General features: G+C 38.1%; 1 protein-coding gene across 1 annotated transcript; it reads right to left on the reverse strand.

Moving 5' to 3' along the window:
- Window positions 1–678: 678 nt before the first annotated feature.
- On the reverse strand, window positions 679–6438 carry LOC103719504 (uncharacterized). Its single transcript, XM_008808783.4, has 2 exons — window positions 5387–6438; window positions 679–1050 (listed from the first exon to the last, which is right to left on the reverse strand). The coding sequence occupies exons 1-2, from the start codon at window positions 6179–6181 to the stop codon at window positions 919–921; spliced, it is 927 nt and encodes a 308-aa protein (XP_008807005.4). The 5' UTR covers window positions 6182–6438; the 3' UTR covers window positions 679–918.
- Window positions 6439–14955: the final 8517 nt, after the last annotated feature.

Consider the following 14955-nt stretch of genomic DNA (forward strand, 5'->3'; position numbering starts at 1 on the left):
GAGCATAAGAACCAAAATGGAAGCATCTGCTGTCCCATACTCCTATTATTGGATTGGAACATTGACAAAAAGGATAACGCATCAATTTGCTAGCCTCAACATCACCTTTCAGCCATCTTGCATGGAGTAGTTGTTCAGGCTATTCAGGGTGATGCTGATATAATTGACAAAAGAATTTTATGAAATTATACTCTCCACATGACTTCCCACTCATCACATATCAAATTCACATAGCATTCCAACTAGGCATTCAGACAGATGTTTATTCCTACAATCTGCTGTAAAAAGTGACAATCCCTGGAGCTCGAGTCCATCCTACAGTAACTGAGTGTCCAATGCCTTGGTACCCCATGCCAAGAACCAGCAGTAGTAGGGTGATGGTGCTCAGGAAATATCCCTGACACTGGTTCCCCCTTCATAGGGCACCTTATAGTCCTCCATGAATTCAATTCCGACGTAATTCTGAAGAGCAACAAATATTTCTCACTGAAAATAACAGCACCCATAGCTACTGCAATCTCAATACTGGTATTGGTGCCTCTTAGAACTCCATAGCTAACATGTTTCGGAATCAGAGCACCAGAAAACATCGATAGGGCCCCAATTCTCAGCTGGAAATATCTGAACAACATTTTATACGTATGTCATCGTCACAAATAGCTTACTCATACACATGCATTGCTGACACCTTGGCAAGTAGGGAATTTTTATTTATAAAGACATGGTTACATAATAACCATAACAGCATGGATGACTTTATCTAGTTAACTGCAAGAGGGACCATTGCAGACATATGGACAACAGTGAGGAACTGAAAAAGAAAAAAGGGGTATAAAAAAAAAAAACCTCCTATGCCAATAATGTATCTGAAAAGTTCGTTGCAAAGTACATTGCTTCCACACATTTGGTCTTATCAACTCATTGAAAGCCTGCCACAGGCCATGGGGTCACACCACCAGCTGAGAGTGAAGCTCTCATGATGGGAACACGCCTCACCACTGAGAATGCTTCATTGATACGTGCAGCATGGATCTTGAACTGGGTTGCCTTCTGCAAAATTTAACTCTCATCAGAGGAGCAAGTCGTTCAGGTAATCAACTGCTGGACCGTGGAGTTGATCACTTTCTATGAAACTATCTTGGTGAGAAACACCGATGTATGTGTGTATCATAAACCAGACATTTTTTGTCAGCAGTGTTCCTACTTTAGCAAATGCTGATGACACTCGTTGCTGACAAAAAATGCGGTCTCAATAAAAGCAAGGATTTCTTTCTTTTTTTAGAAATAATTGAATAAATTTTGAAAAATAAAAACAAAGAAACAATTGCAGCAAACATGTTACTTGCCTCAATTTCCATGTTTTTTATTTTTAAAAATAAAAAGCAAGATAACAAAAGATATGACAAACAAGCTCTCAGTTATTCATAGACCAAAGCATTTAAGGACACCAATATGTGAAGCAGAATTATACTAGGAAGTGGATAGACTGGACCCAAGTTTAAAACAAATCTAACTGAATGCATAGCAGTGTAAACCAGTTTGAGTTAGTATTTTCAAGTAAGTTTGCACAAGAGCCTTCTATGGTTCATGTAGAACAGTCAAACTGTCAAAGCATGAAACTGAAAAAGAAGCTCAACCCATTTCTGCTTAATAACTGCACAAAAACCAAAAATGTTACTGAACAGGATGTGGAAAGCTTGGAGTAAAATTAAAGCACAGGCAAACATGTAGAACACAAAAACAGTGCCTTAGAAACATAACTTGGAAATTTTTTTGGTTTAAAGGTAAAGTGTCTTGTCAAAAGTGTCTTGTAAAGTGTCTTGTCAAAAGTTCACTCTGCCTATAACCATGATTAGCAAACAGACTCAATGACTGAACCTTCTAACAAAGCCAAATTGTCCCACAAATATCTTCATTGTTTGTCTAAATTGCCGTCTCCCAGTTCATTCTTCATTCCTGTCAAAAACTCACTCAGTCTGTAACCACAATTCAAAACAGCCTCAATGACTGAACCTTTTGACAAAGCCCTTTATTTTTTGTCTAACTTGTCATTTCTTCATTCATTATTCATTCCTCCCTCTGATACGCGCATGCACACACACACACGCGCCTGCCGGCCTGCCCCTCAATTCAAGAACAGCCTCAATGACTGAACCTACTAACAAAGCCAAATTGTTCCTCAAAGATCTTCATTGTTTCCTTTCCTTCCTTCATTCATCATTCTTCAGTCTCTCTCTCTCTCTCTCTCTCTCTCTCTCTCTCTCTCTCTCTCTCTCACGCGCGCGCGCACACACAAATACAGAAGTTAGGGATTTACACCCAGTCATTTTTTTCCCCCTATGATGAAAATATATGGTTGTCATAAAAAAACTCATAAACAAGAAATTAATCAATGGGCATTTTTTTGACTTTTTTTCCCTCTTTCATCTTGTCCAACTTCCAGTCAGCCAATCCCAAAATAATAGAACTTCTGACCTTATCCTAACTCTCAATTCTTCTTCACGTCCTGACTAGTTTTCCCAGTAAAACTGGCAACTAAACTCTTCCATAATAAATCCTGTTTCTTTCTATTTCTACCTCTATGTGCATGCCTGTGTCCGAGTTAGGACCTAGAGAACCTCCCTCTGACTCTATGGTATAATCTCCTATTTAATATTTTTACCGAACTACATATTTTTTTTCACATGCATTGCTTTCTTTCTTTTTATTTCCTAAAATTTGGTGTACACTGCACATGACTGGATGCTGTATGTGCTGTGTCCTCGCCAAGACTTCATGCAAGCACCCTTTTCTTTAATCTCATAGTGTCACTCATATGTTCAAGTCCAGACTGTCATACGCTTAAAAACTTTGTTATATGTTTTCTAAGTTAATCAAATTGAAGTAATGTCAACCTGCACACTTAATGTGGGAAAATGAATTTTATATTTAGTAGCCATGCGATAATGTTAAAAACAATGATTGCTTGGACGGCAGTTTTAATGTTCCCTACGATTAAACACAGATTACAAAAAGGAATATAATTGAAGAACATTAACAAAAATAAGAACAGCAACAGTGGGTCTTTTACACCATTGCAAGAGGAAACTAATCTTTCTTAATTCACTAACACTATGATTCTATCACTATTTCCAGCACTTTAGTTAAAATTATTTACTAAATCAGGAGAACATTCAAAGAATGAGCTAAAAGTACGAAAAACAAATGGCAGGCAAAGGCACAAAGCATTCTCCAACAAAAGAAAAAAAAGGGCACAAAGCATACATTTGACCATTCTTGTTATCATGTTCCAAAACCATCCAAGGAACGAAAACAGTAATCAGAAACTTTTCTATGAAAGAGAGTGTGAGTCTCTAGAAATAATAAGATCATAAAAAAATATGAGATAAGCAGGAGCAGCAAAACCACTGCATAGGTCTCCAAAAGTAAAAAGTCCCCCACCTATGCGTAGTTGGACTGCTGTCCACCACAGAAGAATTAAAAAAATCTCATGATATCAGTTTCAATGTTCTTAAGCAACCGTAGAGCATACTGAACCAAGCTTTAAAATGATTCTTTCCATGAAAACGTTTACAGTCCATAAAATGGCAGACACCATAATTCGCTGCCTAGTCTCTTTATAAAGCAACCAGCAAGAGATCATTTTGTCATCCTTCAGCAAAGATGACATCTCTTCTTCAATTTTTTGAGTACTCCTTGAAGTAGTAGATTGACTAACATAAAAAGCATTTCCTTTCTTATCAAATCTTCAACTTTTCTTCTTTTTTTTCCTCTTTTTTTTTTTTTTGGGGGGGGGGGGAGGCTGGTAGCATAATTGACTACAAGAACCAATGGAAGTTCAATATGCAAAGAGATTATGACACAATTGATTGAAGGCCACATATGCAGATGCAGTCCCCTAAACGCCCTGCATTGCTTACATGTGGTCAGACTGCATATAGGGTGAAAAGACGGTCCACTTACCATTATGCAGCACCACATGCAGCTTCTTTAGCATAGAGCAGCTGTATATTCAGCTTTCTCAGCATTGTGAGGCCGTATATGCAGCCTACTCTTATGTGGGCTTGTGGATGGAGCTGGAACAATTTGATGGATAGGTTGAATGTGGGTTCTGGACGAACAGGATATGGGTACTATTACTGTTAATGTGTTAAATTATGTTATAGCAATTGCTGCTAGGTTTGAAGTAGTCAATAGCAAGCACTACTTGTTAGTTGTTATTATTATTAATATCATTATTATCTTACAAAAAAAGTACTACCATTGTTATCATTTTGTTTAATTAATATGTAACCACAAATATGTCTGCATGTACAGACTGCATATTATAGCCACCTTTTAAAAATAACCAACAGATTTGGGAAAGGCATTAGAGACTAGCAAGGAATATACTAGAAAGAAACATGGATTGCCTTTCATGTAAATATTTTCTCACCATTTAAATGGCTGTCAAAAGTTGTTTTCACCTCTCATAAAATGAGTGCATGCCAAATTTTTTATTCATAAAGCTTCTCAAGGTTTTCAAGCTTCTTCCTTCTTACCTGTAGAATTCTCTTAGATAATTGCATGCATATATCACAATGCATACAAACACAATATGCATAAAGTCAACCAAGTATAAACCAAGAATTACAAATACAAAATCATCCTTTTCTAGTTGTAGATGGGAAGGCTTATTAAAGGAAGGAAACACGACAAGGAGACATGTTTAAAGAATACCAATGCTAGACCCAAACAATCTACTAGAGACCTCAGCTTGTCCTTATTTCCTGATATAGTATTAATATCTTTAATTTCTCCATTGCTAATGATTTATTGGTCCATCCTGACAACAAATAAATGAACGTCGGCCTCCAGGGCCACTGCCCATATGAAACTCTTGTGGCATGTGAAACAGCAGTTGGCATATGCTGCAGTTTCAGCAGGTGGACATGTGATGCATTAATTTCGAGTTAGTGTTAACCAAACAAAATTCTAGAAGTTATAATTACGAAATTTCCAACAACTCAGTAAACAAATTTCACGCGAAAATTTACAAGAAACTCTCAGAAATAAAACTAAGAAAATAAAATTCATGTGGACAAATTTCATGGACTTTCATAAAGAACCCATTAATATTTTTAGACAATTTCCAGGAAGAGTAATGGGAATAGCATATCGTTAGCTCAAAGTTTCCAGTAATCTTAAGGTCATTAGAAAATCGTGTGCAAATTATAAGTGCTGTGGTTTAGCAATACATACGCATTATGGTAAAGCCTATAAGCACGCATTTACCCAGAATCAACAAGGAAAAAATAGAAAAGAAGAATATTTTTTTGCTAGAGTTTACATTTTCCTATTTAAAGAGAAGTAATAATCAATCTGATATATAAAAAAGCACACTCACCTTGTCATCGATGCTGACCTTAAGTGGAATGCTTCTGCTCTTATGCTTCATCTTATACAATCTCCTTCCCAGCATCAGAAACCCCAAAACCACAGCAGCTATGGAGATGGACCAAACCGGCTTCACCCTAAAAACACAGAACTTTAGGAGCTCCAGCGGCAGCTTCCACCACACCATCACCCTCTTCTCTCCTCCACTAACCGAGACAGTTTCTGAAGGAACTCTCTTGTCCACCATTTCCACCGATGCATCAGAGTCCATTTTACCAGGCTCCTCCTTCCCCGTCTCACCTCCGCCAGTCTCCCCAATCCCTCCACAGCTCGCATCATTGTTATCGGAATTCTGATGCCCATCCTCGATCCCTTCGAAATCCAATTCAAACCTGGAATCCCCCGCATGGCCAAGATCCCCCTTTTCGCTAACAAGCTGGGACCTTTGGCCATCTGAGGACTCATCCGACCAAAACCCGCCCAAATCCCTGCGGGGTAATCCGATCCCGGCGAGTCCCAGCACCCCCTTGGGCCGGCCGAGGTACTGGGAGTCGGATTCGGGGTCGACCCAGCTAGGGTTATCGGAGTCGGCGAGGCCCTCCTCCTCCTGGCTGTCCCCTCCTGCCAAGGCGGCTCTTTTGGGGTACCTAGCGTCGGAGTCCAGCGCGAAGTAGTCGGACTTGATGGCCCCGCCGTCGTCGGAGTCGGCCTCCAACTCCCCCAAATGCTTCAAATTTTCGGCGGCGGCGGCCACCTCGGAAGTCTGGAGGAGCTCCCAGTCCTGGAAATCGACGGGCTCTTCCATGGCGCCGATAAGAACAACAAGAAGGGAAGAGGCCTGAATCTGGAGAGACGAAGAGAGGAAGCCAATCTGACGATTGAGAGGCTAGCCTGAGGGTATAAAATAGAAGGCAAAAGAGGCGTTTCGAAGTTCTCAGTCCAAAGTGATGGAGAGAGAGAGAGAGAGAGAGAGAGAGAGAATGGACGATAGGAGTTTTATCTGCAATATTGCGCGAGATGACTAACATTTGATACCAAGGGCCGTTTAGAGTTCATTTTTACACATCAAAAGGCTTTCTAGTGCTTATATATAACATTTGATACCAAGGGCCGTTTAGAGTTCATTTTTCATTATTTTGAATCATGACTCTCAAATCACAATAGAACAACCTCAATATTGCATCAAAACCATTCTTCAAATTAAAAAATTATTAAATAGACCAGATCTAATAGACCAATTTAAGTTAGGGTTTTTTCCATGAATACCTTTTTAAATATCGGATTTTGCATAAATATCCTTCCAAAATTAATATTTACATGTATACCCTCGTAAAACTCCGTTACTCGTAATATAACGGTTGTTCTAAGATGTTAAGAAAAATCATATGTATATTAATTAAAAATAAAATAAAATTTTAAAATTACGCTATTGTCCCTGTCTTCTTTTCCTGCTATCGGAATCGCGATCTATTGCATGTCTACCTATTAAGAGTATTTTAGTTATTTTAATTTGAAACCGTTAATTTTTTAACGTCATTAGATAGTATGGGTATACATGCAAAAATAAAAATAAAAAAAGGATAGAATGGCAAAATAAGTGTTTTATGAGGGTATACATGCAAATATCAATTTTGAAAAGGTATTTATGCAAAAAATCCCTTAATTTATTAGATCTGGTCCATCAATAATTTCTTGTCAAAATTTTACTTCATATATTTAATAACAAATTAGAACATTTAGTCCTTGCTGACTCAAACTTTAACAAGTGCTTTTAAGTTCCAAAGTTCCTCTAATTTTTGGTTCACAATGGCTATACATGGTTAGAACCCAATCTGCGGAAAGATACAAACAACTGTATACACACAAATATAAGTGTGTACGGGGATAATATAACTATGTATAAGAATAATTATAAGTTTGTGCAATACAAGTGTAAGTGTCTGCAAATCTTGAATGAATATGTACAGAACTAAAAACTAAATGCTAATGGTGAGAGAACCGGATGCTATAGTTTGGTCAAAGAAAGAATCAGATGTTAAATTCTTCGAATTAATAAACGCACAGGGACTCGAACATCCATGACACAGTTTACTTTCACAAATAGCTTGTAGTAAATTGGTTAGTCTGGCATTGGCAAAGTGGCAATGTGATCTCTTCTTGAAGGAGCTTAAGAGTGCGTAGCATGTTATGTAGGTTTTGCTAGTGATATTAGTATGCAAAATTTAAGGTTAAGCTTTGGTTTAGTCTGAGGTGGTTTTGTATGATTGAGGAGTGCTTTGGCAGTAATAGTTGGCACAGGATCCAGTGGATTAGATGGTGGCTTGATATGGCTGGATGCCGGCTTTAGTTCCGTTTTCAATCATTAGAGTCCTTTGCGATGTGAATCATCATATATGCATGGAAGTCTTTTCAGAGATTTTTTTTTTTTTTTTGCTATGAAAAAGGAGGGAAAGAGGAGGGGAATTAACCCCACCTGCATAGCAGCCCCCACGAGGCCTCCTTTCTACTAGAAAATGTCCGATGCGGATAGATAATACATTCATACCCTTTCCGACCCGTGGAGAGCCCTACCAGCGTGGCAACTCTTTCCATATGTAAGTACGTCATTACAGCACCACCTCAGTATCGGACGACCAGATGGCAACTCCATCGAACAAATCAGACGGAGGGCATCCGGTCTCCGCATTTAATCGACACCCGCGCATTTCGAATCTGGGCCACTCCGGTGGAATCTTAGCCTCATTCCAATCGTGCTACCACCTTGGTGGTCTTTTCAAAAACTTTGGTTGGGGTTGTGCGTAGCTTGACTTTCTTTTTTTTTCTTTTGTTTTTTTATTAAAAAAAGAACATTTTTGGAGTTTTGCTTAAAAATGTTACATACTGTGGTCGGCTTCCAGCATTCTTAGTATGTTAGGACATGCAAGTTAGATTTAAGACTTTTTTTCGCAGAGATATGGTAGCATAGTTTTCTATAATCGGCTTTATTAAGTTCGAAAGGTCGTGGATTAACTTGAGAAGTATATAATATAGGTGAGTTGATTTAGGGGAGGGTGAAATAATTTTAACCATACGAAATTTTCTCCCTATCTACTTTTTCGTTATCATGAAAATATTCATCTCATACCTCTCAAAACATGGACTTCTTTATTTTTTCAGTTTCAGACTGGAGCCAACATTGGAGCATCGTTCAAAGCCGTTCTTTCGCCATTCAACTCTACCAGTTGTGGAGTCTAATCTCTCCGACCTGGATGGCAGATGAGTTGGAAACTCCAGCGGCTGGTACCAATTCTGCATCTAAATTGGACCGTTGTCCACGGGGACACCACCAAAACAACAAAAAAAATTATTTACTAATTAACTGATAAGACAATAAATTTTAATAATTAGATATATTTGAAGGGTGGTTAGCTATCCAAACCAGTCTAAAGTTTCTATGCTGACGAGTGCAGCCAGCCACTGATTCCAGCCAGCGGTTTTACAGTAATCCTGACCAGCTCCTCTAAATATCGAGACACGCGTGAGAGAACGTTTCGTAGATCGCTCTTGTCTTCATTTCTCCGCTCGTAGCGCAGTAAATCTCGCCGGCCAAGAAACGGACTCGCCAAGCTTCGTTCCTTGCGCTTGTTTCATACGAATGAGCATATCAATTAATTATAAGAAAACCGAACCAGTTTATCGGTTTTTTTTGTCCCACTACAAACCGCCACCATTGTTTAATCTTGATCAAAATGGTGGGTCCGCTTTAGCTAGATCCAATCCAACCTAGTTCATTTCCTCGAGCTCGTTCATAGGTTCCAAAGCTGTGGTTTGGTCGTTGAGATTTTAGAGCTACCAAATGAGGTACACTTGAGACATCCCTGGATATGAACTCATGAGTGCATTTTTGAGTGATGAGATGTCACTGTTAGAATTGATTTAGGATTCTCAATGTTCCAATAAAGGTTATTAGATTTGTCAAGGAAGCCTACCAAAAAAAGGGAGAAAAAGAAAAAATCTCATGACTTTTGCAGCATCCTGGTGGCCTAATTCTCTTCAGTTAGGTAGGGGTGGCCTGGGGCTGGCCATCTAATGCGTTTATCACCCACCCACACACACACACACATAAAGAAAACAAATTATACCATCTCCGCTTTTGTGCCGGTGCTATTCTGTCACTATACCGATACACTCGATACAGAAACACCATATATCGATATTAAATCGGTACGGTATGGTACGTTTCATACCATTTCGATTCAGTACGGTATATCATATCAGAAAAAGACTAAGATTGAAGCTTGTTTATGTATTTGTTTGGTTTTTCCTTTTTTTTTTGGTTAGTCTTGTCGCAGGGCTCCTGGCTACATTTGTAATGCGAGTGCATGCATGATTTATTGACATCCAGAAACATAATTGCAAATCTAATATCAAGATGTCGGGGGTAAAATATACAACATAATACTTACAAGTCAAAAAAACCATATTGAGTATCCGTAATACTCTTTCTACTTCTCTATAATGTTTAGTTTTATAGTAGTTTTATCTAAAACTTTTGGTCCATGTATAAAATTAAAGTAAATTTTTGATGAAGTATTTAGGAAAAAAAATAAAAACATTTTCATGTAAAAGAAAGAAAGCGCTTATATTGGCAAGCAAACCATATGAAAGATTTTCTTTGCTCGATTAATTTATTAAATATTGTATTTTTAATTAAAATTGTGCAATTTAGTGGTCGAGTGATTGTCTTAATTAGCATCATTGGATTGGGATTTTATTAAGCAATGAGTGACTGCCAAAATAGAACACATTATGATTTTTCCTTGCGCATGGTCTTGCCCTCATTTATGATTAATTACCTATAAAAAAATATAAAATATATAAATAAATCTATCTCATCTTATAAACTTAAGTTTTGGGGACAAGTGGTGATTTTAATATGGTATCATAACAGAGGTCCTGAGTCCTGTCTCTATATTTTTTTTAATCCCATTATTAAAAAATTTCACATCCTATTAGCTTAAGCTTTTAGGATAAGTGGTGATTTTAACATTACTGAGAGCAAAGATTCATGTTTAAGTCTGTTTTGGAAGAGATAAATATTAGAGCAGAGAACATGCATCTCTCTTCTTTTTGACTGGCTTCTACGAGCTCGCTCTTGTTTTTCCTTCCTTCCCACTGGGATCCAGCAGGAGACGTAGGGTGGATTGGTTGGACTGCTTAGAAAGAAAGGTTTCGAGGTCATATGTTCTTTTATTCTTCAATCCTTTGAAACCACAAATATTGCATGCTTTCTTTAATTTCAATGAAGACAGAATCAAACGCGATCGTGGGCAATTGTTTTGATCCTCCAAACCTACAAACTTCGAGGTCAAGTGAAAAAGGTAGATTAGCTTTGCAAATAAAAATTCTGTTTGCTTATGAACAGCTCAAGCTCAGCTTTAGAGTAGGATTGATCGAGCTTGTTCAGTTAAAAAACCAAGATGAGCCAGATTTGAACTTCATTTAAAGCTCAGCCAATAAATGAGCCAATTATTTAAATGAATCTGCATGGTTAGGATCATGCGATTCACGGATGAGCAGTTGAGCTCTTTCTATATCTATTGATCGGAGCGGTTAGGATATTCCATTTTAGGTGCACTATAATCCGATGCTTTTTTTATCTGCTTGGTTACAATAATTTTTTCAAGCACATTGAGATTGTGCCGATCGAGTTGTAGCCAGTCACGTTAATTATTTAGAAATTTCATTGGTCGTTGATTTTGATGGACACATATCATCATCTGATTGGCGGACTGAGTTGTTAGGCGAGATTTTAGAGATACAAATCCAAGCCATATTACATGCATTCTTTAATTTCCATGGAGACAGAATCAAAGGCGATCACAGAATCAAAGGTGATCGTGGGCAATTATTTTGATCCTCAAAACCTATAATATTCGAGGTAAAACGAAGAAGGCCGATTAGCTTTGCAAATAAACTTTGTTTGCTTATGAACAGCTCAATCTCACCTTTAATTAGAGTAGGATTGATTGAGCTTGTTCAGTTAAAAACCAGGATGAACCAAATTTAAACCTCGTCTAAAGATCAGCTTATAAAAGAGCCAAGTCTGAATATTTAGCACTGGTAAATATATAAAAAGTAGCTCGAACTCAAGTCCATAACAAGCGAATTCAATTTCACAAATGCGCCAAGCTTAAACGTCTACTATTCAAACTTAGCTTGAGCTCGGATACCTCCTTTCATACATGGAGAGAGGGCTTTGAACTAACACTGTTCTCTATATCTCAAACACTATCTTGACATTCCAAATAAGAATGATCACACCATGCTTAACACCAAGCCGAAGTTGGAGGCTCGATCAAAGTTGAAGAAGAAGAAGAAGAAGACGTAACAAACAACCAAGCAAATCATATCCCTCAAGCAACATGCTTACAATAGGTGATGATGCCCAAAAAGGAAAGGAAGATGCTGTTGTTATGCCTCACAAGGCCTTGCTTGCATTCTCTCATGTCCATGACATGCAGCTAAAATTTCATACCAAATCCAGTAGCTCCCCATCAAACTAAGCGTTCCTCACTGGCCCATAGTTTCATGTGTTAAATTTGAAATATGTGAAGCTTGTAGCATGAATTACTCAACGTGTTCTCCCCGTAGCCCATACTTCTTTCCAATACTCTCGTCACAAGAGAAGACATCAAGGTGGCCACGCCTCCCTTGCTGACCAGGAATTTTGAACGTATTTTACATGCGGTGGGTCTTGGATGCTTCATCACTTCCTCCCATCATCGTCAAGAAAGCGTGGGAATCATTCGAGAAGAAACCCCACTTGATGAAACGCTTGCGGAGATTCCTGGCCAAACTTCTCATTGGATGAAGGCCGAGACGCTTTCGAGGAATAGATAAATAACTACAACCGGTCGAGACGTTTGACATTCTCGCGAGACCTGAGCCCTTCGTTTGGATTTCCTGTTGGCATCTGGGACCCACTGAAAAGGAAGAAAGATTTCTTTCGGTGGGAGGAAGACCGCAGCCATGGAGGACTGCAAACACAAGCAATGATGCATCTAATCAGCGACCAGGACATTTAAATATTTGAGAAGCCACTTACATCACCCCAGCAGCTTATCAAATAATAATATATTATAGTAACTGATAATGATATGGTCATACAAGCTTAATATTAATGCTTTAAACATAATATTTTAAACATAGAAGCTGTTATATATGATTATACCTTCTACAGTATATATGTTGATTATGAAGGTGCAAACTAAGATTTTATTGGAATATGATTCTATGGGTCGCCGTCGGAAATTGCTCCGACCGAGACGCCGAGCTGGTAGGGTTGCTGGAGTGCTCGGTTCATCTACCATCCTGATCGAAAAGGCCTATGAGGCATCGCTACGTGCCTCCATGACGGCGGTCCGATGACCTCAAAAGCGAAGGGTCTAAAGGTATTTTGAAAATTAAGCTCTGGAACAGTGGAGGCAGGTGGGATGACAGTCAGCAAGTCAGAGATGAGCTTCTAGAGGAAAAGAAGGGTCTTAACTACTGCAATGAGCTTCGAGAGGAAACCAAGGGTCTTAACTACCGCAATCTTAGGTAGGAATCAGCCTATGAGTATCTTAAGATGTGATCTCTGCGAGAACGGGATGTTGGACTTCTATCCCCCAAAATTTTGGAGAAGGAAGAGTCTCATGCACACTCTCTAATTAACATGACAAGCCAAGACAAATACTAAATTGGGTCTCAATCCATCTGAAATCCAGCACAAACAAAACCTATTGATTACAGGATTGGCCCTAACCTATTTTAAGGAAGGGAGCAATTCTGATGGGATGCCATCAACTGTTTTAACCGCTGGCTAAAGAGAAAATAAATTGGATATAAGAGGCCTGGTTTTAATTATCAAGTTCAAATGCATGTGGCTTCTAGTTGTTTTAGGTCTGGTTGGATCGCCGACGATGGGCTAGCCTGATCTGGATCACCCAAGATTCAAACATGTGCTTAAGAGAAGGTAAGAGACTATTCGGTAGTTTTTTCTATCCTCTCCCTCTTACGTCTTAGTTGTTCTAACTCTGTTCACGTCAGAAATCCTCTCCTAGCACGTCTAAGTATTTTGAATAAAAATCCTTTCTATTCACGTCCTTCTATTTTATGTAGTCTTTTTGCTAGTGATGTAGCTGGCTATGCTCATGCCAGAGCTGTGTGAGTAGCCGATTTACCAAAAGAAAAAAGAAAAAGAGAAATATTAAGAGAAAACTCTCATTCACCTTATTCTTGCATATAGAGCATTTGCACCGTGAATTTTGTATGCTTTCCGTTTGTGGTTGCACATTTGGCTTAGAGTGAGTTTCTGAAGCAGAATAGCATACAGTTCAACTTCTCAAGATCCTAAGAGTTCCATACTTTGCACACTTTTGAGGTAACTAATGAAAATTCATATATTATTATTATTTCTTTATTTCGCATTCTTTCATCCGGCTATGTCCTTTTGTGAGGTGGAGTGGGAAGATATCATTTTCTAGGTGGACCATAAGTGGTTTGGACTTGAAGATACTAAGACCTGAGATGAAAAGCAGGACTTGGTCTCATTTTACTGTTCAAAAACCTCTCACTTCTTATACTAAGAAGAGAAGTTTCAGAGCTAATGTCAAGGGTTGGGCCAGCTGCTGTCTGAATGGTAGAGAAATAACAAGAGCAGAACAAACAAAAAGGAGAAAAATATTTGAAAGGAATTTGTCATGGACTGGATCAGCTACTATTAGCCTATGTAAGGGTCACATATGTATAAAAAAAAGAGAGGCAGATATACAGAGAGCACAGGTGACACCTAACTTGATTACGGGCATTTACTTATAGAAGGTTACAACCAGCTTTTCAACTATTGTTGGGAATGCATGAAATAATATTTTCGGTGTACTTAGGAGGCACCAATGTTTCCAGGTTAGCAATTCTTGGGAAGGTGACCCAAGAGATATATAAACAAGGTCTCGTATGCCTTTACTATAATGTGAATGCACAAGACATCCTTTGATATATGGTAGTGCATCCTCTATCTAATATGCTCGAAAGTAGGGATATCATCAACAATGCAGTCACAAGTTTGGCAACAATTAGGCTAGAGTCAAAGATTCAAAATTCAGGAAGAATTGTACAGAATCCATAAAAATGTTAGAAATAATTGAGATGATAAAATTAAAAAAATAATAAAATTATTGATATATTATATTATATTTATATAAAACCAAGAATAGGAGAGGCTAGAACAGATAAAACTTACATTCAGGAGGAGGTTTCTTGGTTCAAACCTTGCAAGATGCCCCAAGTGTTTACTAGTTGATTTCTTTTTTTCAAAAAAATGTAGAACTCCGCTTGCTTAGAAAGTAAAAACATGTAAAACTTGTGGCTTGAATGATGCTTAGTTAATTTTAAAATTCAAGAATTGTTAGCATAATTTTGGGGATCACGCATCACCCATAATATTTTTCTTTATTAGTGTGATTCTGTATCTAACCTATATTATTTTTGTTATTATCATGATTTTGTTAAGTAATTTTAGAGATCACATAACAACTTGTATCAGTCAGTAATATTTTT

This window comes from Phoenix dactylifera, chromosome 2 (assembly GCF_051530095.1).
Source record: "Phoenix dactylifera cultivar Ajwa chromosome 2, Ajwa_hap1_PhDact_Kaust_v1.1, whole genome shotgun sequence".
Taxonomy (NCBI): Eukaryota; Viridiplantae; Streptophyta; class Magnoliopsida; order Arecales; family Arecaceae; genus Phoenix; species Phoenix dactylifera.